Source organism: Citrus sinensis, chromosome 4 (genome assembly GCF_022201045.2).
Source record: "Citrus sinensis cultivar Valencia sweet orange chromosome 4, DVS_A1.0, whole genome shotgun sequence".
In the NCBI taxonomy this organism is placed as follows: domain Eukaryota; kingdom Viridiplantae; phylum Streptophyta; class Magnoliopsida; order Sapindales; family Rutaceae; genus Citrus; species Citrus sinensis.
The window spans coordinates 23,713,321-23,736,433 of NC_068559.1; the positions used below are offsets into that span (position 1 = coordinate 23,713,321).

The 23,113-nt window shown below is 34.5% G+C and overlaps 2 protein-coding genes across 2 annotated transcripts; both read left to right on the top strand.

Annotated features, from left to right (window-relative positions):
* The first annotated feature begins 8,269 nt into the window (after positions 1-8,269).
* On the top strand, positions 8,270-16,558 carry LOC102617982 (nuclear matrix constituent protein 1). Its single transcript, XM_006484332.4, has 8 exons — positions 8,270-8,975; positions 9,795-10,004; positions 10,612-10,865; positions 10,989-11,259; positions 11,360-11,443; positions 12,743-14,841; positions 15,731-15,944; positions 16,052-16,558. The coding sequence occupies exons 1-8, from the start codon at positions 8,658-8,660 to the stop codon at positions 16,268-16,270; spliced, it is 3,669 nt and encodes a 1,222-aa protein (XP_006484395.1). The 5' UTR covers positions 8,270-8,657; the 3' UTR covers positions 16,271-16,558.
* A 2,430-nt stretch (positions 16,559-18,988) lies between these two features.
* Positions 18,989-22,039, top strand: LOC102617701 (piriformospora indica-insensitive protein 2-like). Its single transcript, XM_006484331.4, has 2 exons — positions 18,989-19,908; positions 20,639-22,039. The coding sequence occupies exons 1-2, from the start codon at positions 19,696-19,698 to the stop codon at positions 21,854-21,856; spliced, it is 1,431 nt and encodes a 476-aa protein (XP_006484394.2). The 5' UTR covers positions 18,989-19,695; the 3' UTR covers positions 21,857-22,039.
* Positions 22,040-23,113: the final 1,074 nt, after the last annotated feature.

Below are 23,113 nucleotides of genomic sequence, written 5' to 3' on the forward strand. Positions count from 1 at the left end.
ATTTTTAGCCCATTGGGCCTCATGAATGTAATAATTTTTTTCCACAATTAGTTAATCATAATTTCATTACAAATATTAACAATAAATACAAAGTATTCAAAACACATTTTATCACCAATATCTTACTAACTATTAATAAGATACTCCCAAAATATGAAATATTAAAATTTCAAAATACATAACCAAACTCCAATACTCCATCTATATAAACATAATCATAATGTTGTAAAGACAAATAAAAATAACAACAATTACAACTTACAACACAAAATAAAAAGAAAATTTAGAAACAAACGCCAACAACATTCTCTCATCTTCACCAAAAAAAAAAAAAAATTGCAAACAAACGCCAACAACATTCTCCCATCTTCATCAATATCAACATCAACTTTAGGCATTTTCCAACTTAATATTTGGATCTATAAAAAAATTTAAACAATAAATAATTAAATAAACAATCTATATAAATAAGATGCTAGTTTAAAAAAAATAAAGAAAACTTACTGGTAAGCAACATCAATCAAGTGTCATTTACTCCTCAGCTACTTGCTGTTGTTCTTGAGATTGCATTGGCCTAAAAAATTCTTTAAGAAATTGAAACAATTATATTAAAATAATTAATTCTAATATACAAAATGTTATAAGTGAAATAGAAAAAAATAACATAATAAATTACAATATTACCTGTTTCAACTAATTCATAGAATTCAGCTTCTTCCTGACTTGGTTGTATTGTACGGTCTCCTAATAAAGTTAAGCGAAGCCAATTTTGAGTGCATATTAATGACTCGGCTGTTTTATGAGTTAAAGAACTCCTAAAAGGATCAAGAATGTGCCCTCCTGTGCTAAATGCTGATTCAGAAGCCACAGTAGACACTAGAATTGCCAACACATCTTTGGCAATTTGAGATAAAATCAGATACCGAGGCCCATTCAATTTCTACCAAGTCAAAATATCAAACTAGGGATTACTAGCACTCTCACAAGTCTCTGACAAGTACTTTTCAACATCATTTTTTCCACTAATGTCATCATTTGAACTTTCTTTCATATTTTTAAATTGTGTAAAATGATCAAATGACTCAATACTACTACTAGCACCATCATGAACAGCCCTACATCTCTCACCTCTATTTGGATTACTCTCACCACCATAGCTTGCAAGAAGCTTCAACAACAACTCTTTAATATTAGCTCTCAATTCATCGACCTTTCTAATATCATACAAGCTACTAAAACACCATATAACAAAGTCAAGTTTGCAGCGAGGATCAAGCACATTTGCCACAATCAACAACATGTTAACCTTTTCAAAAAAATGACCCCAATACTTGAGAAATTTTTCCTCCACAACAAGTGACTTCAAATGAATATAAACTTTCCACATTTCATTTAAGAAATTATTGGAAGTGACTGTTAAAGAGCTGCTGAATTTTAAAGTCACATGATAAAAAACCGAAAGACACTTGACTAACCTCTTTGCATTTTCCCAATCCTTATCAATCGGTGGCCCCACCCTCCTTTTTTCACTCTCATCCTCATCAAACCAGTTTGTATAATGGCCACCATCTTCCTTTAGCCTCTTAAATGCTTTTTCAAATGCTACTGCTTTTTCTAACAACAAATATGTTGAATTCCACCGAGTCGGCACGTCTAACACCATAAGCCCTCCACGTGAGATTTTCTCCCTATCAACACATGTTTTGAACTTTTGTAATCTTACCGGAGATGATCTAGCATATTTCACCGCATTTCGGATACTAGCTATTGATTGACTCACTTGTGACAACCCATCTTGCACAATTAAGTTGATTATATGCGCCGAACACCTCACATGCATATATAAACCATTCAAAACCATCGAATTTCCACTCCAATTTGCCAACTTCTTCACATAAGCTATTGCAAGTGTATTAGCACTTGCATTATCCACTGTAATTGTGAACAACTTCTCAATCCTCCAATCAATCAAACAATTTTCAATTAACTTCCCAATGCCATCTCCTTTGTGATTAGAAATAGGTGTGAAAGTGAGAATCCTCTTGTGCAAAACCCACTCTTCATCAATAAAGTGAGTCGTAACTACCATAAAGTTTGACATTTGAATTGAAGTCCATGTGTCGGTGGTAATGCATACTCTCTGTTTATTTGCACTCAAAATACTTTTCAGCAGCCCCTTTTCATTTTGATACAATTCAAGAATATTCCTTGTAATTGTTCTTCGAGATGGTACCTCAAATTTCGGACAACAAGTTTCCATGAACTCCAAAAACCCTTCAGCCTTTACAAATCTAAAAGGTAACTCATCTTTAATTATCATTTTCACAAGTGTCATTCTACAAGCCTCTCTATTAAATCCTATGTATATAACCTTAGCAGTACCATCATCTTTACCTTTACCCTTTTTACAAACTAATGTCTGTTGTTTTGCATCATTTGCAGCCTTCATTTTTTTGCGCACTTTACATCTATCCAAATGAGTCGACAAACCACTTGTTCCAGAATTACTATGGGCTGCATAACTTTTTCCGCAATAATGACACTTAGCTCTAAGTCCTCCAGGTAGCCTCGAAAAATACTTCCACACAGATGATCTCAACTCAATTTTTCTTTTTTTTACTACCACTGACCTCTTCTTCACTACTAACTTGTTGCACTTCATCACTATTTTGTACTTCACCAACATTGTCAACCATTCTATAAAATTAGAACAATTATAATGTCAAAATAAAATCTAAATAAGTAAATATAGCCACAGTCCAACATACAATCAGTAGCCATATTATAAACATAATCAACATTTATATATTGTAAATCATGTAATTTATATCTACACAGTAATAGACATTAAAACAACCGGAGGAAAATGAAATTAAAAAAATAAAAAAAAAGTTGCTGGACATTTATTTTTATTTGGTTGCTGCCTTTGCTTGATACAACACAAGAGCAGCTAGACCAGAAGCTAGGGGCCTCCAAAGATTCATTTACATTGTCAACTTTTCAAAAGCAAAATTGTCAACAGACATTTGGCAGCCATGTCAAAATAAAATCAATCGGTAGCCACTAAGCCAACACTTAGAAAATTGAAGAAAATAGCATGCATATATATCTTATGTTCTCAGTTCTCACTCACACACCAACTAATTGTAGAAAATTAAAGAAACAAGGCTTGACATACCTACTGGAGTACAGTGGCTACTGGCTAGCGAGCAAAGTAGAATCTGTCGAGCAAAGCAGAAACTATCGCGCGGTGGCTGGCGAGCGGAGAAGAAGTTGTCGCGCGGTGGCTGGCGAGTGGAGAAGAAGCTGTCGCGCAGTGGCTGGTGAGTAGAGAAGAATCTGTCGCACGGTAGCTAGCGAGCAAAGCAAAAGCTGTCGCGCGGTGGCCTCAGGCCTGTGAGTTGAAGCTGTCTCACGGTGAAAAGAAGCTGCAGCTTTTCCGCGGTGAGAAGAATGTGTTGCGTAGTGAGAAGAATGTGTTGCACGGTGACACTATCGCCGGTGAGCAACGTCGGCCGTGATTGCAGTGGATTGGGGTGGGTGATTTGGATTTGGTTTCGATTTTGAATCTTTGATTTTAGCTTTAGGGTTTATTTTGGGGGAAATAAAGATTTACGAAATTGTAACACTAACATATATATACTCCTGATTGTGTGTATGCAAGTTTATGTTAGTTATCTTACACAATCAGTTAAAAATTAACACATGTTTGATTTGAACAAAATTTAAAAATAATTCAGTTTTTCGGTTCAGCTAAGTGAACCGAATACCGAACCGACATTTCGGTTTTTTTTATAAATGGTATATTTCAGTTTTTTTTAAAATAAAAACCGAACCGAATTAGAAAAAACCGTTGGTTCAGTTCGGTTTTTTTAAGACCACGGTTTTTTTTGCACACCCCTATTTTAGACTACTAAGATATTATTAAAACATTTTGATTATTATTTTTTAGTTGAAACCATTATTCATTACTTTAGGAGATCCAATCTTGAATTTGATCATTTATATTAGAGATTTTGACCTTTGTTCACATTTACACTCATTTATATTTAAATAATTATAAATTTTAACAAAAAAAATGCAAAACTTTCTTGATCTATTTATGTTGAATAATCTTTTTCCTTTTCTTTTCTAGACTTAGTTGACTTCATGAGATTTTTTAACTTGAATTAATTTATACTTAACTTTTGATCTTTAAAAACTTTTTTCCCATTTTATGATTCAATTAATTATATTTATTCATCTTTGAACTAAAATAAATCAAGAATTAAGATTTTTTTTTCAATTCAAATTAAATTTTTACCTCTCTATTTTCTTTTCAAATTAGTTTTCTTTATTTCTTATTACCATAACCAAAAATTTATGTTATTAATTATAAATATTATTATATTATGATTAGATTATTATCACTATTATTATTTACTTTTTTACTCTTACTAGCACCATTATTACTATCCTGCCTCATGAGATTTATTAACAACATTTTATTTTTATAATGAGTATCCTTCTTTTTTGTTTTTAAGTATGTATATTTTTTTTTAAGTATGTATATCATTTTCAATTTATAAAATAAGTTCTTTAATTTTCAAGACTTAGCTAAAATAATTTTTAAAAGTTTATTATAGCCACTGTGACATTATAAAAATCTAACACTATATAGTAACAAACAACATTTTTTAATATGATTTTGCATATTTAATTAACTTATCTTTTTCAAATGGCCCTTTGTTCTTAAATTTGTTGGCATTTTTTTACAAATAAAATTATAATGTCCTATTAATTTATCCAATGTACTTAAAGATTAATGAAATAAAAATTTCCAATACAAGAATGAAAGCTTCTATCACTTAAATAGTTATTGACAATAGTGAACTGATATGAAGGCTACTAAAAAGTTAGAATTGCTGAGGGAGACGAGTATAAAACCACTTCTATTGAGAATTTTTTTTTACAAACTCACGAGAAAATAACTCTTTAAAAACTTTTAACATCAATAAAACTAATACAAAGTTAAATCCATTTTGTTAGCCCTAAATTGATATTCTTTATTTTTTATTTTTTATCAATCTTAGAATACATATCAAGTGTTTCATATTGATTTTATGGAGAAGCAAAACAATGTTGAGAATAATTTAAATCGCAAAGAGGTATGAATTTCTTAACATACCTTCCACACCATGATTTGAGGCCATTTTATTCTTTTGATAGTATGATTCTAGCATTTAAGATGACGTCGTAGGTGTAATAAGTAAAAACACTATTATTATACGAAATGGATTTAGTAATGGTATATTGGGTACTTAAAATGGGTTTGTTCAGTAAAATTTAAAATTTTAAAATTTTAAAATTTAAGGATGAGTTTATTTAGTAAATGGGTTTAATGAGTAGATTGATTAATTCAAATAAATGAGTTTAAACAAAGAATTAAACCATTGACACCTCTTTGAAAATTTATTAAAACCCTCTTACATTTCACCCAAAACTGAAATTACCTAAAAAGACATTATATTTGATAAAACTCGCTCATAATTGATTTAAGTGAAAACTCTTTATTCCCTATAAAACTTGCATGTCTTCTAAATGTCAATCAAAATAAACTAGGAAGCCAACAATGTCCCAAATTTTAGGCCAACCAACAACTAGACATGTATCAATTCCAAAAAAAATCAAAATCTTGTAGAACAATAAAAACAACAAACATAAATCACAAAGAGTTGTGAAGTTAAGAAGCAATTGTGCCAAAAGGAACATTGTCCTTAAAAAACAAATTTTGTCTATCTCGGTGTGTAAAGGGAATTGAAAACAGTCGAAACATGAAGATTCAATTATAGTGATGCACTCAAAACTACAATTGCTTTAGAACAACTTGTTTTATTATTTTTATTATTTTTGGCTAACTGTGAGTGTTGGGACAAGAAATTCCTTTGGCGAAAACCATCACCTATAATCTTAGAACATTCACGTTGTATCATCAAGAATTAATAATAAATTATGTAGAAGCATACCTAAATCTATAGTACTTTATTGCTCTTTGGAGTTGTGTGATTGGCCTTCTAGATCTACATATTCTCCATGAGAATCCTTTAATTTTCGTTGCGCTCTCTCTCTCTGATGATGAGATGTCAGAAATAGTAAAAAGATACATGTGACCTGAGGACCGTGGCCACTTATATATACAACTTTTCTTGTTATTTTTAGGTATTTCTATTTCAACTCATCATAGAAATAGAAATTACCTTTTATGTCTCTATACATTAAAAGCTCACACCTTATTAAATGATGCATTAAAGCCTAAATTATTGAAAACCGTAACAGATCACTTTTAATTGGACTTAATCCTATATGACAGTCTACAACATATAATTATTTACAATATAAGCTTAATGTTGAATTAAGGATCTAACAATATTAGATTACAAATCCAACAATATCTCCCACTTGAAGTAAGAAGAAAGAGGAAGAAGACAAATTGAATGCAAAAACAACATGTTTGTAATAAGAATTTCCCAACCGCTGCCAGTGTTTATTACTATTTAGGCTTATTTTAGGGATAAGTGAGTGTTATAAAATTGTTTAAATTGTTTCTTAATATTTTAATGGGGTTATTTGAGAATAAGAGTTCTAACAATTTTATTTATTTTTTTTTTTTTGGAAGAGTGATGATATATCCAATCTTAAACAAATCAAGTTGTCTTCAAATTATAACTAATGTGAACTCTATGTAGTTATCCTTTTAGGTAGGTTTCCAAAAATTGTGGGTAGAAATAATTATATGACAAGAATGTGTGCATTTTCAATATGCATGACAGATGGTTTAGAAATTTTCTACACATAAATGACCTACAATAAAACCTTGTAAAATAATAGTTGATAAATTGATAATTAATTAATTTAAAACAAAAAATATATGATGTATCTATGATTTTTTTGTTATATTAACATAATATTTTATACATTTCATTGGTCATTATGTTTTTTTTCACCACTTATAGATGATAAACCTTGTATTCTATATGTTATGTTAGGAAAAATAATAGAGAGATTGGCCTAATAAATTATCTCCAAAATATCTTTTCTTATGAGTAATTCACTTAATCAAGATCAAACCATGATCATATCATATAATTTGATATAATCACCATATTCTTTAATTAGACTATCGTATTTAATAAAAAAATTTACTTTATTTTAAAACTTTTTAATAAAGAATAAATTTTAAGTAGTGCGCTACTCATTGATTTCATTTTAAGAAAAGATGGTCAAAAGTCTTATGAAATTAAAAAAAAAAAATTATGGATCGAATTCCATGCAAGTAAACACCAAGAATGATTTCTATTCCCCGTTCTGGCAGGCAAACACATCCTCAACTCCAAAAACATTTTTATGGAAGCAGTATTCATCATTGTATAATGCCTTATTTAATGCCCTTGTGAAATTATTCTCTTTTAAATCAATAGACCTCAGTGAAAGTGTAACTTTGCAGCAATTTGTGATTGAAGAGAATTCAAGTACTAAAAAGTCACAGGCATTCAAAAATAATTTATTTTGAAGTGATTTAATTACATAATGAGTTTAGGACTAGTTTAGTAATACTGTAGTTTTTAAAATAATTGTTATTAGTTGTACTATAAAAATAATCACGTATGAATAGAATTAATTAAACATTTTGTGAAATTTATTTTTAAAAATACTGTAAGTTTTAAAAGCAGTTATATGTGTTTGATAAATCTTATTATTAAACTGTTATAAGAATATAAATGATTAAATTGAATATAATATTAAATAAAATTTATTTATACATATATAAACATGTATATAAAATATTTTCTTCATTTATTTGTACTATTAATTTTTTTATTTTATTATCTCAATATAATTAGTAATAATAATAATTCCTTTAAAAATAGTGATTTTCATTTTTTAAGTAATAAGGAGAATTTTAGATTTATAATATATATGGGATATATATGAAATTGTATTAAATATAACAGTAATTATTAAAATCAGATTTTAAAAGTAATTTTTTCTTTATTTTTTACATTTATTGTAAGATAAAGTGATTTTATCGAAAATAATTTTTTTAAAAAAATTATTAAATATTAAAATTAAAATTTAATTTTTTAAAATTATTTTTAATTCTCCAAGAAAATAATCTTAAATGGCGCATTAATGAGTTTGATCTGCTACCATAATTCAAATTCAATCAAACAATCCCCAGATTCTTCCATCTCAGTCCCGCAGCCAGAGAGAGACACGTCATTTCACCGAGAACACCGGACACCGCAGAGTTCAAGTGACTTTCCAATGTAATGACTGCAATACCCTCCCAACAAAGACTGTTTTCAGAAATCTTATCGGGGATAATAAAATAAAACCACAACAAGAAACAGAAACTGAGGACGCGAGTCATCTTCGCTCGATAATACACTCGATTTTCTTAGTTAATTTTTTAATAACCAGACGCCACACAAAATTTTATTTCAGAATTCAAATTCAAAAGAGAAACAGAGAGTGAAAAAAAATCAGTTCCCAACTCTCCGGTACTCCTTTAATCCCCGTTCCGTCTTCCGTTTCATTTGAATCTAACGGAACGGAAAAGATATTAGGGTTTCTTTTTCAAGAAAAGTAGATTCTTGTAATCTTTTCCTGGGACAGCGATGTTCACACCACAGAGAAGGCCGATTCCGGCAACGAAGCTAACTCCGAGAGGCACCGAAGCGCAGAGTAGTGGCGCCATTTCAAATGCAAGGAATATTAAAGGGAAGGCCGTTGCTTTTGCTGAAACCCCGTCGGTTCCACCCCCGCCTCCGGTAAATTCTTTGTTGGATTACAATAGTGGTTCGGCGACGGTCTTTCCGGCCGAATCGGAGGATGATTGGAGGAGGTTCAGGGAGGCCGGGTTGCTGGACGAGGCCACAATGGAGCGGAAAGACCGCGAGGCTCTTATGGAGAAAGTCTCCAAGCTTGAGAAAGAGGTCGCTTATTTTGTTTTTCAGTTGAATGCATGATATCAATTCTTGATTTTATTGTTATAATAGAGCAGTTGTATAAAATATATTGTACCTAGACTGCTTATTGAACTAAGACAGTTTGAGTATAGAACTGAACTACTATTTGATTTGTTAACCGTTAATCAAATGTTTACCATTCGATAATCTTATTATTAAAGATTTCTAATGGGTGTATTAGCCCATCTTGTGTTGTGCACCGGATTTGAAGAGATGATTAACTTGTTTTATTATCGATTAAAATGAAGTCGAAAAGCGTTTCATGGTAAACAATTTTTGTTTTTTGGGTTTTGTTGGGTTAAAAGATTCTAGTTTTACTTGTGGTTTGAAGAAGTCTTCATCATCATACCACAATCTATATATCTTAGTTGGAAGGATTCTAAACATGTGACAAATTACATCTGTATTCAACAGATATGTTTGGTGCCTGTTGGTCCACTACTATAAATTTGCTTAGGGGAATTTCATAGTTGTTTTATGGTAGCATGGTGTTTCACATAACTATCAGTAAAATTTAAAGCTTGTTTCTTTGGCCAAACTCGCCACTGGGATGCATAGTCTCTCTATTTGTACTTCCTTTGGTTTCTGTGAAAGCTATAGTTTAATAATCAATTTTCTTATCACGTTTTTAATCTTCTTTCTTCTGTGTCTTCTTCATAACATTTTTTTCCCTGTTTTACCTGTGTTTTTAGTATAGTGTCAGATGACATTAACTTCCGGGTTGAAGCCTTATAATAAATTTTAGCAATTGTTTTGCACCACCTGATAAACTATTGTTTCTGGCAGTTGTATGATTACCAGTACAATATGGGGCTTCTCCTTATTGAGAAAAAAGAGTGGACTTCAAAGATTGAAGAACTGAGGCAATCATTTGAAGAAACACAGGAGATTCTAAAACGTGAACAGTCAGCTCATTTGATTGCATTTTCTGAGGCTGAGAAGCGTGAAGATAATTTGAGGAGAGCCTTGAGCATGGAAAAGCAGTGTGTTGCAGATGTATGCTTTTCCTATATTCCTTTTTGCTTTATCTAGTAATCATGGAAGTTAATGATCCATGTATGCTTATGCATTTTGTTTTACAATACTTTCTTGTTTTTGTTCAAATTTCTTTCTTTTTGGTTACCTTCTTAGCTTTCAGTTAGCAAATCTTTTTCATGTTTTATATTATATGTATTGCATTAGTCTTACTACAAATTGTGCAGTAATACACTTCATTACTAGATGATTTGGGATCTCCTTTAGAATGCTTGAACAATAAAATATATATAAATATAGGACAGTGGCCCAATCCGGGGGCCCCGGATTGAATCATTGTCGGGGAATCCCCCAGGGGCCGTTGGATTTCAATCCAACGGCCGCGGGGGGCTTTTTTTTTTTTTTTAATTTAATTTGTGGGCTGCACATGGTGGGGTCCACCATGTGCAGCCACTAGTTTTTGTCCCGGAAACTGTTCCAATCCGGGACTCCCGGATTGGAACAGTACCCTATATATATATATTATTTTATTTTTCCAACATCACTAGTTACTGAACTAATGGTTATGATGCCTCTATTGTAATTGGCTACTTATGCCCTTATCATGGTCATGGCTTTATCACTGCAGCTTGAAAAGGCTTTGCGTGATATGGGAGAGGAGCATGCCCAAACCAAGTTGTTTTCTGAGAAAACGTTGACTGATGCAAATACTCTGCTTGGTGGAATTGAGGGTAAATCTTTGGAGGTGGAAGAGAAGTTTCATGCTGCTGAAGCCAAACTTGCTGAGGTAAATAGAAAGAGCTCTGAATTAGAGATGAAATTGCAAGAGTTGGAATCTCGTGAAAGTGTGATTAAGAGGGAGCGCCTTTCTTTAGTTACAGAGTACGCTTCATGCTTAGTACTTTTATAATTTCTGATAAAGGCTTCTTTTAAACTTTCTTGAGTATGTAAGTAACATAAGATGGTGTTTGCATTAATTTTTGTATTTGGTTCTGTTGATCTTAGACGAGAAGCACATGAGGCTGCTTTCTATAAACAAAGAGAAGATTTAAGGGAGTGGGAGAAGAAACTACAGATAGGGGATGAAAGGCTATCTGAGCTTAGGAGAACTCTTAATCAAAGAGAGGTAAAGGCAAATGAAAACGAAAGGATTCTTAAGCAGAAAGAAAGGGACCTTGAAGAGTTGGAAAAGAAAATTGATTTGTCCAGCTCAAAGTTGAAAGAAAGGGAGGATGAAATAAATAGTCGACTAGCAGAGTTAGTTGTAAAGGAAAGAGTGGGTTTTCTGGCCTATCTGATCTATTTGTTGTATTTTATTTGTGCTTACAGTTTACCTTCGTTTTCATATAATGTTTTATTAAATTTTTTTTTTTCAGGAAGCTGATTGTTTGAGAAGCACCGTAGAAATGAAAGAAAAGAGACTCCTGACAATAGAAGAAAAACTTAATGCAAGGGAAAGAGTGAGTCCCAGTGCTTGTTCTTTCCTGCTAAGTAAATGCTCTATGTACATTATGCAACTATTGGAATACATCTTGTTTGGTAGTTTACTTTTTCTTTTCAATTTGATCCATGAAGCAATAGACGGCATTTTTCAATCATTATTTGCCAGCACAATATGCCGATGCTCTATCGATGTCGTTTGAAGTTTCTTCAACATCAATGCTTTTTGCTTATTAGTAATGAAACTGTGCAAGCTTATTAGGTGTAAAACTTTTGAGTTGGAGTTTGGATGATATTCTCACACCTGATACATGAAGAGTGAGTCGGTCTTCTTTTGTTATTGACTTTAATTTGCTATCGGTTATGATTCAAGATGGTCTAGCCAGTATACTCAGCAAATAATGAATGCTACATACTCTCTCTCTTTCGCTCTGAGATTTTTGTGTGCATAAATGTCACTGAGAGCCTTCTGCTGCAAGTGTATTTGAAGGTCATTTGAAATCAAAATTTTTTCACTTCTATTGCAGCCTGAATTTAGATCCTCTGTCAATATTTACGGCCTAACTGAACTTTTTCTGGGTCAAGTGTATGTGCCGGTATCAGGTTTTCCTTCTTAACTCCTCTTCTCTCACAGTCCCCCACTCCAATCTCTCTTTTTTTTTTTTTTTGCCTTCTCACTCATTATTTAGTTTGATAGCCCAAAACTAATTGGCAAAAGTACGGTGATGAGCCTTGCAGAACTTAATTTTAAGAGTCGAATCACGTGTTGTATTTATTAAACTGACAATGCTTTTTCATGCATAGAAACTTATGCCAAGTTTAGGCCAATTGAATAAGAAAATTATTGTTGACTGATTAGAGCTTCTTCGATAGCCTTACAATAACATTGTTCGGTATTTAAAGTTGTTTGGATGTGTTTTTAGTTGGAAAAGGTATGTTGTCATTGTGTGTTCATGAGAACTTATGCCACAGATTCATTAATTAAATGATAGCTCAACTGGGACAGTTTCAGCATTTTTATGATGACTTTGCATTTTTTTGTTGTAAACGATTAGAAAGGGTGTGGTGAATGTTTTTGGCCATTTGACTTGTGTTGGGTTGTGGCGATAAATTATTTTATACTTCCATATTTGTGTTTTTGCTTGTGTAAATTTCTTCATCTGTTTCTGTCTCTGGTTAGAGTAGTTTCATTTGTTGGCTTGGAGCAAGTAAATGATTATATTTGCTTTTAAGAGGAACAGTTTGTGTTTGTTCTGAAAGTATCTACTAATGAATTTATGTTGTCGTTCAAAAACTTCTGTATCTATGGTCTTCTTCAGGTAGAGATTCAGAAGCTTCTTGATGATCAAAGAGCCATTCTGGATGCTAAGCAGCAGGAGTTTGAGTTGGAGTTGGAAGAGAAGAGAAAATCAATTGAGGAGGAAATGAGAAGTAAGATAAGTGCACTGGATCAGCAAGAGTTTGAAATTAGCCACAGGGAAGAGAAGTTGGAAAGACGTGAGCAAGCATTGGATAAGAAGTCAGATAGAGTGAAGGAGAAAGAGAATGATCTCGCAGCTAGGTTGAAATCTGTAAAAGAGAGAGAAAAGTTTGTGAAAGCTGAGGAGAAAAAGTTGGAGTTGGAAAAGCAAAAATTGATTGCTGACAAAGAAAGCTTGCAGATTCTTAAAGTTGAGATTGATAAGATAGAGTCTGAAAATGTTCAGCAGGAATTGCAGATTCAAGAGGAGTGTCAGAAACTGAAAATAAATGAAGAAGAGAAGTCAGAACTCCTCCGTTTGCAGTCACAACTGAAACAACAGATTGAAACGTACAGACATCAGCAGGAGTTACTTTTGAAGGAGCACGAAGATTTGCAACAGGATCGGGAGAAATTTGAGAAAGAATGGGAAGTGCTGGATGAGAAAAGAGATGAAATTAATAAAGAACAAGAGAAAATTGCTGACGAGAAAAAGAAGCTTGAAAAATTGCAGCATTCTGCAGAAGAAAGGTTGAAGAAAGAGGAATGTGCCATGCGGGATTATGTTCAGAGGGAGATAGAAGCTATCAGACTAGACAAAGAAGCATTTGAAGCCACAATGAGGCATGAGCAGTTGGTTTTGTCTGAAAAAGCTAAAAATGATCGCAGGAAGATGCTTGAAGAATTTGAAATGCAGAGGATGAATCAGGAGGCTGAGCTGCTGAATAGGCGGGACAAAATGGAAAAAGAACTGCAAGAAAGAACAAGGACATTTGAGGAGAAGAGGGAGAGAGTACTTAATGATATTGCTCACTTGAAGGAAGTTGCAGAGGGAGAAATACAAGAAATAAAGTCTGAAAGGGATCAATTAGAAAAGGAGAAGCATGAAGTTAAAGTTAACAGGGAGAAGCTGCAAGAACAACAACTTGGAATGCGCAAGGACATTGATGAGCTTGATATTCTTTGTAGGAGGCTTTATGGTGATCGAGAGCAATTTAAACGTGAAAAAGAACGGTTTCTGGAGTTTGTTGAGAAGCACACAAGTTGCAAGAATTGTGGAGAAATGATGAGAGCATTTGTAATTTCAAACCTGCAACTCCCTGATGATGAAGCCAGGAATGATATTCCTCTACCACAGGTGGCAGAAAGATGTTTAGGGAACCGTCAAGGTGATGTAGCTGCTCCTTATGACTCAAATATCAGTAATTCTCATGGTGGAATGAATTTGGGAAGAGCTGATTCTGGAGGTCACATGTCTTGGCTGCGTAAATGCACTTCAAAAATTTTCAGCATATCTCCAATTAAAAAGAGTGAGCATATTTCTACTTCAATGTTGGAAGAGGAAGAACCACAGTCAGCTGTGCCCACTATTATGCAAGAAAAAGCTGAGGGGCCTGGTGTGCTTGTCAGTAAAGAAGCAATAGGGTACAGTAGTCCTGAAGATGAACCTCAATCATCTTTCAGGCTAGTGAATGATTCCACAAACAGAGAGATGGATGATGAATATGCTCCATCTGTAGATGGGCATAGCTACATGGATAGTAAAGTAGAAGATGTTGCTGAGGATTCCCAACAGTCTGAACTGAGGAGTGGGAAACGGAGACCTGGTAGAAAGCGCAAGTCTGGAGTGAATAGGACACGCTCAGTAAAGGCTGCGGTTGAGGATGCAAAGTTGTTTCTTGGGGAAAGCCCAGAAGGTGCAGGATTGAATGCAAGTTTTCAGGCACACGAGGACAGTCAAGGCATTTCTAGTCATACTCAGGAAGCAAGTAATATGGCAAAGAAGCGGCGACGACCTCAAACCTCAAAAACTACGCAGAGTGAGAAAGATGGTGCTGATAGCGAGGGATATTCTGACAGTGTCACAGCTGGTGGTGGCCGTAGGAAGAGGCGTCAAACTGTAGCTACAGTGTCACAAACTCCAGGGGAGAGGCGATACAACCTCAGGCGACACAAGACGTAAGCATTAATGTTTTCTTGTGTGTGGATTGTGTTTGTGATGAAATAAAGCTGTAGTTCTATCTTAGAATGATGCTTCTTTTCAGGGTGTGCACTGATTTGATGAACTTTTCCAGTGAAATTATTCAATAGAAACAAGCTTTAATGGTATAGTAATTTGTTTGACTGTTTGCAAATCAATGTTTTTACTGCTGGCCAGTTTCTCTGTCCAGTCCTTTCCCCGACTTCAGAAAGTTTCCAAGGGCTTGAGTATCAGTATGCTTGATCAACGTATTATCATGTTTACCGAGTTGGGTTTTTATTAGCTTTTGTTCCTGAATTGGTTTTACTAGAGAAATTGCTGAAATAAAATAAAATGATATTCCGACATTGGAAGAACATCTTATTCCCACTTTAGAAAACGAAAATTGCAAAACATTCTTTCAAATTTTTGATCTTGAGATATAGTCTCACTTTTGTGTATGGTCACAAGGGTTGAAAATCTCTTGTAATGTAGGTTCATTGAAGTATACTGTGGTGAAGGGCATTGTTAAATATTTGTAATCACTGAGGCTAAAGGTTGAGCTATATTTACCATCTTTGGTAATCTCACTGTGATAATCTAAAAAATGTGTAAATTTGAACAATAGAAAATGGAATGAGAGTTGATTTCTGAAATCGAAACATTTTAGTGAAAGTAAAATTCATTGAGATGGAACATATCTTCTCACATGAATTATTCTGTGGTTTTCCATCTCACAGAAAACAGTATTGTGCTCTGTCCTTGATTTGTAACTTCATCGATTACTTGTACGATCCAGTTAGGTTTTTTTTTCTGAATATAGCTAAAGCTATAGTGAGCAAGAACCAACACTCTTTAGTCTAATATATCTTATTTAACTCTTATCAGTTCTAGCGCAGTCTTGGCATTAGAGGCCTCGGCTGATCTGAGCAAGGCTAATAAGACGGTAGCTGAAGTTACTAATCCAGTGGAAGTGGTATCAAATCCGAAATCTGCTTCTACATTCCCACCTGCAGTTCTGAATGAGAATGGGAAATCTACCCACTTGGCGCAGGTTACTTCAGTAAAAAGCATGGAGCTCTCACGGGACAGGGCTGTTAGGGTAAAATCCTTTTACTTTCCAAGTTTTGGCTAGTAGCTAATTTTAGCTGATGTTCCTCCACAATCTATTTGTTGGGTGTGTTTTTCATTTGTTCTTATTTCATGCAGTTTAAGTCAACTACGAACATAGTTGACGAGAATGCTGATGCCCCCAAGTCAATTGAAAATACTGTGTTGAGTGAGGAAGTTAATGGTACATCAGAGTATGTTGATGAAGATGAGAATGGGGGCAGAGTCCTTGAGGATGAAGAAGATGACGATGATGATTCAGATCATCCTGGGGAAGCTTCAATAGGGAAGAAGCTTTGGAATTTTTTCACATCCTGAAGAACTTCCCAACTCCCATTTTTTTGTATTTTAATTTTGTTCCTTATTCTTTAAGGCTTGTATTTGGAGCTGTTCTCTCTCTCTTTCTCTCTCTCTATAGGTATTATTAAGAAATTAGTATAACCGGGAAAGTTCATCTGCTGTAAAAAGAGAAAGGCGGTGGATGATTGACTGGTTTTGCTTAAAATTCGGAGGCGAGTTGTGATAGATGCTGAACCCACGCCCTCGTTGATTTGATTTAAGCTACTTGTAATTTCATTTTTCAATTTAACGGATGGAATTCTTTAACCAGTATCTCCAAATGATGAAAATGAGCTGCCGTTCGCCAATTTATTGGAAAATGGTAATTGTTAGTTCTAGCTTGCTGTAGCATGTCAAAGCAAGGGATTCAGTCTCCAATCGTCATTAGAGACGAACCACAGCATTGTGTGAATATTCAGTTTCATCAGAGAGACTTGAAAACCTAAATCAAATTAATCACTAATAACGCTCCAGTTTTCACTATTCTTTTTTGCTTTTTGCCACTTCATTATTATTTATGGGGAAAAGAAGCTGAAATATAGGAGAAAAGTTGGCGGAGGCCGAGCACACGGCATGCCCCTAGTTTCTGTTGTTGATGCAAAAATCGAAGTCTCAATTTGATGAAATCAGTGCCCCTTCCTTTGTTTTGTTCAGTCCGCATCATCAATATTCATAAAAAAGAATGGTTGAATACTTTGGATTAATTATCAGGGAAAAAAACAGAAAAAGTATAGGAGTGAAATTAAAATGAGAGGGGTACGGCTAAAGTGTGGCCTATGTTGGTATCGTCGCTTTGGTGCTGGAGACCACGGTCACAGTCACAGATAGCCCCATCTCCCTATGAAATCTCAATGTGTCTGTAAAATGGGGTCACTGTTACAAAGGTAAGAGAGAAAAGGACTTGACAGCTTGAATTAGGGCAGCAGGCCTGCCCACATAAATTTTAAGTACTTTATGGGCTATGCTTAGACTCAGTAGGCCTCTTATCTCTGAGCCCTGATCAATTCTGTATTTTGTGGTCCAAGTTAGGTTGGCTTCTTAAAACTGTTCATTTAATCTTGTCGTCCTCTTTCGCTCCCTTTCCTCCCTCCTTGTCTCTATCATTTTCTCGTTCAATTGAAGGAGACTTAGCTGGTTAGAGTGGGACTAGGATGTACTTGGTAAGTAGAGATAGCAATTTTTTCTGATGGGATGGGATCTTGCAGGATCTTATCTCATTTGGGATGGAATTGAAACATATTTTTGTCCCATACAAAAATTTAGGGACGAGATTGAGACATTTTTTATCCCAATTACATATGCGGGACGGGAGTGAGATTGATAAATTTCGTCCCATCCCGTCTCATTACCGATTAAGAATGAAAATTTTTTCAATTGGGATAGGATCCCGCAGGATCCCATCTCCTTTGGGATGGGATTGGGACATATTTTTGTCCCAAAAAAAATATAGAGACGGAATTTTGACATTTTTTCATCTCATTTACATATACGGGATGGGACTGAGATTGATAAATCTCATCCCATCCTATCCCATTGCCAACCCTATTGGTAAGCCGCAAGCGGTAACTTACAAAAGATTGGTAATTCCTTTGGGCTTTGATTCACTAAATGGGCCCTACCTGGGCCTTCTCGCTTAATTTGGGTTAGTTTCTTTCTAAGTAAATCGAAAGTCAAGAGCGTGACATGTTTTTATTACAATGACACTGCAAAGTTTACAAGTCTTCTTGTATTTTTTTTTTAATTAATAACTCAAATTTCCATGAAATTTGAACACAGGACTTAGAAAAATTGCTTCTTATTACTGGAGATAGAACTTGGCTTAATCTTTGATTTTTTTATATTAATTTTTTTTAATAATTACAAACTTATTGGGATCGTTTTATATTAACTTTGTGATGGAAAAATTTAGGCATATGAGCCTTTGAAAAAAGAAATAAAAAACTAAATTTGCTTCTAAATATTAGTAAGGAGGTGTGTTATCCTGTCATAATCTAAGTTTTTATAAATTTTTAAAATTTTAATGTCATGTATCAATTAATGACGATATATGCTTGATAGTTTTATCTATTTTGTATTTTGCTCATGAGAAGCTACTTAGCAAAAAAGCAAATGAAAAAGATTATATAATGAATGAAGACGATAACAGAGGATTCAATCCAAAATCAGAAGAGAAGCTCATTTATATACAGAATATGGTGTAGAATAATTGGTCTCAACATCAGATAGAGGCCCTCGCCCCTCAGGCTTAGCCAATATTCAAAACTGGAGAATCTGAAACACAAACATTATAAACTAAATAAGCCAAGCAAAATAAAGTGGGATAAATTAAATTTACACATGCACTGATGCACTGTTGTTGTTGCCTTAAATGAACTTGTTAATTAAACCACCGCAGAGTGCCATAACTGCTATAGCCAAGGCAGCCAGACACAACAGTAACCCCGCAGGCCACAGCAAAACGTTTCGACAACCTCAAAGCTCTTTTTGTCTTTTCCTATGTGTTTCTGTGACTGTTAAGAACCAAAAAAACCAAACCCAAAAGGAAAGAAACAGAAAGGCAGCTCAGCACAGAGAGAGAGAGCAAGAGACCAAAAAAAACCCAACATTGTCTTGCATGCATTTACATGCATCTCTCTTTCTTTGCATGTACAACAATTGTCATTGGCCCCCCCCTCTAAAAACCCTAACCCTAACTAATCTTTCAAACAATAAATCTTCCAACAACCACTTCCTTTCCAACACTTCTGATAAACCCATATTAAAAGTAGTAAATAGTAATTAAATCAAAAGTCCGATGGGAGAATCACAAGGGCCCGTATAAAGGGTTGCCCTTTCCTTTCGCTTTCAGTTGGCTACTATTCTGATCCTGCTATTATTGTCATTTCGACTATTAGTGTTCTGCTTTGAGAACTGTGCATGCTTTGATCTTGTGTTTCTCTCTCTTTCTTTCTCTCCCTGCCAGTGGACTCCTCTGCTATATACTTTCCTTAGCTTTTCTATAAACATGAGGCAACAAAGAGCTCTAGTTTCTCGCTTTGCCTTAGTATTTTCTCCATTTTCATTTTCCCTTCACTCTGTTAACTCAACAGTTTCCGAAAGGGTCCCGCCTTGCCATTATATTTCTCAAGATCTTTGCATCCTTTGTTGATGGTTTTGAGCTCTTATTTCCTTTGTCTTTTCAGTTTGTTCTTCATCTTATTTTGATTAAAAAATGAATTTATATACCCATAGTGCTTTCAACCGTCAAAGATTTCATCCAGTTCAATGACCATTCAACCAAAGCTACTTCACTCCAACTTCCTCTGCTTTCCCTCTGCTTCTACTAAGTTTTTTTTTTTTCTGAGAAAAAAAGTTTTCAAGCTTCTTCTTGAGCTTCAAGAAAACTTAAATTCCGTTATTAACCCATGAAAAGCGGTATGGCCATCAAGCTGTTCATTTTCGTTCCACTTATAGTCCTGGGTTGGGGAGTGAGGTGCTACGGAGAAGGAGAAATGGAAGCAGCTCCAATGGAGAAAGCAGAGCAAGAAGCACTTTACACTGCCATAAAAGGCTTTGTAGGGAATTGGTGGAATGGCTCAAATCTTTATCCGGACCCATGTGGGTGGACTCCTATAGAGGTACTGCTTTTTAACCTCTATTAATTATCTGCAGCTGTTTCCTCGCTTAATTTCCAATTGGTCGCTGCCGCCTTTTTCTGGTGCGCTTGTAGCAACCAATAAAGATTGGCCAGTTCTGTTTGTTGGAATAGTGCACTTTTTGACATTTGTGTAATCTTCTGCAATTTTTTTAATAAAAAATTATAGAAATGTTTTAGACATATTCAAGTTTTAGCATTGGTGATACTCTTATCATTCTTACTAAATATGAAAAAGAAAAAAAATACAAGAAAACGACTTTCAATTGTTTGATGCATTTTGATATGAATGTTAGTTTCATAATAAGGGTGAAAAAATGTAGAATTTTTCAGAAACCAAATCTAGAATGGGCTTTAAAATTTTGTCAAACAATATTTCCAAAATTGGTAAATGGCAGAATTGAATCCTTATTGCACTTTTCAGCTAAAATCCTGTATCAAACTTTCTAGTGAAAATTCTTACATTTATTATCACATTCTACAGTTTTAAGAACCCCCTTTTTTTCATTTTCATTAAATCTCAACGGTCCAACAGAAAGTTGTTTATTTTATTGGCATTTGAGTGTTAGGCTCACAAAAGGCATATTTAATTTACTTTCACACGTTGAAAATAACATAGTACAAAATTCCTATATAGACTGCAAATAAATGTGACTAATTTTGATATAAGGTCTGAATGCGATATTTCTTGCTCTGATTTTCTTCAAATGCAGGGTGTCTCGTGTGATATCTATGATGACCTTTGGTATATAACTGCCTTGAGCTTCGGTTCTCTTCACGACAATTCTCTTGGGTGTGTCACAAATGTGGAATTTAGAGAACAATTGTTTGAGCTTAAGCACCTAAAATCACTCTCCTTCTTCAACTGCTTCACATCCTCGCAGCAACATCCGACCACCATCCCCATCAGTGGCTGGGAAAATCTTGCTGGAAGCCTTGAATCATTGGAGTTTCGATCAAACCCCGGTCTCACTGGACCAATTCCTACTAGCTTAGGTCACTTGATGAAGCTGAGATCCTTGGTGCTACTGGAAAATGGATTGTCAGGAGAATTACCAACAAATCTTGGCAGGTTAAGCAACTTGAAGAAGCTGGTCGTATCTGGAAATTGGCTAAATGGTCGTATTCCAGATAGTTTTGGTTACTTAAGTGAGCTATTGATTCTGGATTTAAGTAGAAACTCACTATCTGGGCCTTTGCCTTTGTCTCTTGGAGGTTTGACTTCACTCCTGAAGTTTGACTTAAGTAACAATCAATTGGAAGGAAAGATACCAAAAGAGATTGGTTATTTAAAGAATATTACCCTTTTGGACCTTAGAAACAATAAGTTCTCAGGTGAATTGACCAAGTCACTTCAGGAAATGTATTCCTTAGAGGAGATGGTCTTCTCAAATAACCCAATAGGTGGAGACCTCAAGAGCCTAGAGTGGAAAAACCTACAAAATTTGGTCATTTTGGACCTCTCCAACACGGGCTTAGCTGGTGAGGTTCCTGAGTTCATGGCTGAGTTGAAGAGGCTGAGATTTTTGGGTCTCAGTAACAACAAGCTAACAGGCAGCATCTCACCAAAGCTAGCAACAATGCCTTGTGTAAGTGCATTGTACCTGAATGGAAACAATCTATCTGGAGAGCTTCAATTCTCTGAATGGTTTTATGGCAAAATGGGGAGGCGTTTTGGAGCCTGGAACAATCCAAATCTTTGTTACCCTTCTGGTTTAACGTCAACAAGTCACATTCCATTTGGGGTAAAACCATGCCAGCAAGAGGTCACATTACTTCAACCTGTTTCAAAAAACTTACTGGGTGGTGAAAATTTGAATCAAAACGCCCATTTCATGGCCTCTTTGGGATTCTCAAGCTATAGCGTTAATGGGTTTTGGTGGGTTTTACTGGTGCAGTTGATGATGGTTCTGCTTTTGAGTTTCGTATAGGACCCTATGCCTAGAGCTGAGATCCTAGCACCAGCAGCTAGAAATTAACCTGTTTAGATGTGGCCACCTCTATTGTTTGTTTTTCTTTATCTTGCATTAAAAGCTGATAGCTTTTCATCTGTAATTCTCATCTCTCATAGCCATATATTAATTTACCGGAATGAATTATCAATTCGTTGACAAGTTACGGGACAGTACTGTCCCTGCCATTGCATTGAAGTCTCATACTTTGATAAAGTTACCAGCAACCCCAACAGGAAGTCCATATCCAACTTAAAAGCTGGGAATTTCTGCAAGTTTTAAATCGGGATCCGAGTCATTGGGTTTTATTCACTAGAGTACAATATACATTAAAGGCAATGGCAGTTAATATTATAACTTTAATAAGTTGAAAGTGAAGTGTAGGGTTCATTTAGACGTGTAGGTACAGCCTCTGCTTTGGTTAATAACAGGTGCAGCCACAGCCATGTCTCTGTGGACATTAGGTATAGGAAAATGATGATGATGAGGCAGCCGAATCCATTGATTTTTTTTTATTAAAAAAAAAACTGAACATACTGAGTCAATTGATTAAATGAAAAGACAGACAAATATGAAAATTGTCAGTTGATGATCTGGGTGCGGGTTTCATCACATTGTTCTATGTTGGTTTCTTCTATTGTTCTTGGGGACATTAAAAGATCACCGTCCTGTGGAAAGCAAATTCACTGCTGCTCACTCAACTTTTGCCTTCATTAAAAGTTTGGGATCTGTCGTGATCTAATCTCCATAGTGGGTTGAGAAATAATTGTACCTTCTTTTGTATCCCACGGTAGAGTATTACAAGGACCATAATCGAATGAATACCTCGGGCTAGTCTCTCGTCCGTTTCCATGGGCCGTTCCAGAAAACGAAGGCCCATCCACGATCGTGGGCTATAGCTCAACATTAAAAATTTCTGTGGAGCTTCTCACAAACCAAAAATCCTCATCAGTCATCACACCCTTTCGAACTTTATTTCTTAAAAATTCTTCCTGTTTAATTTAGAAATCACAAACCCATATATTAAATATATATTCTTCCCATAAAATTCACTTTAAATACAAATCCTAAAATCTTAAATTACTTTGTTCTTATCATATAGTTTTTATTTCCATAACTATAAACTCTTATAATCAATATAAATTACGAAATGGGTTCATAAAAAACTAGGTTAAGTGAATATAACTTATTTAAGCGTCTATTTGAATTTCCATTCAAAAAGAAAGAAATTAATTA

Coding starts and splice junctions, on each gene's coding strand:
- LOC102617701 (XM_006484331.4), top strand. CDS start 19,696: ATGAAAAGCGGTATGGCCATCAAGCTGTTCATTTTCGTTCCACTTATA. Junction 19,909..20,638: donor GTGGGTGGACTCCTATAGAG/GTACTGCTTTTT, acceptor CTTCAAATGCAG/GGTGTCTCGTGTGATATCTA.
- LOC102617982 (XM_006484332.4), top strand. CDS start 8,658: ATGTTCACACCACAGAGAAGGCCGATTCCGGCAACGAAGCTAACTCCG. Junction 8,976..9,794: donor TCTCCAAGCTTGAGAAAGAG/GTCGCTTATTTT, acceptor TGTTTCTGGCAG/TTGTATGATTACCAGTACAA. Junction 11,444..12,742: donor AACTTAATGCAAGGGAAAGA/GTGAGTCCCAGT, acceptor GGTCTTCTTCAG/GTAGAGATTCAGAAGCTTCT.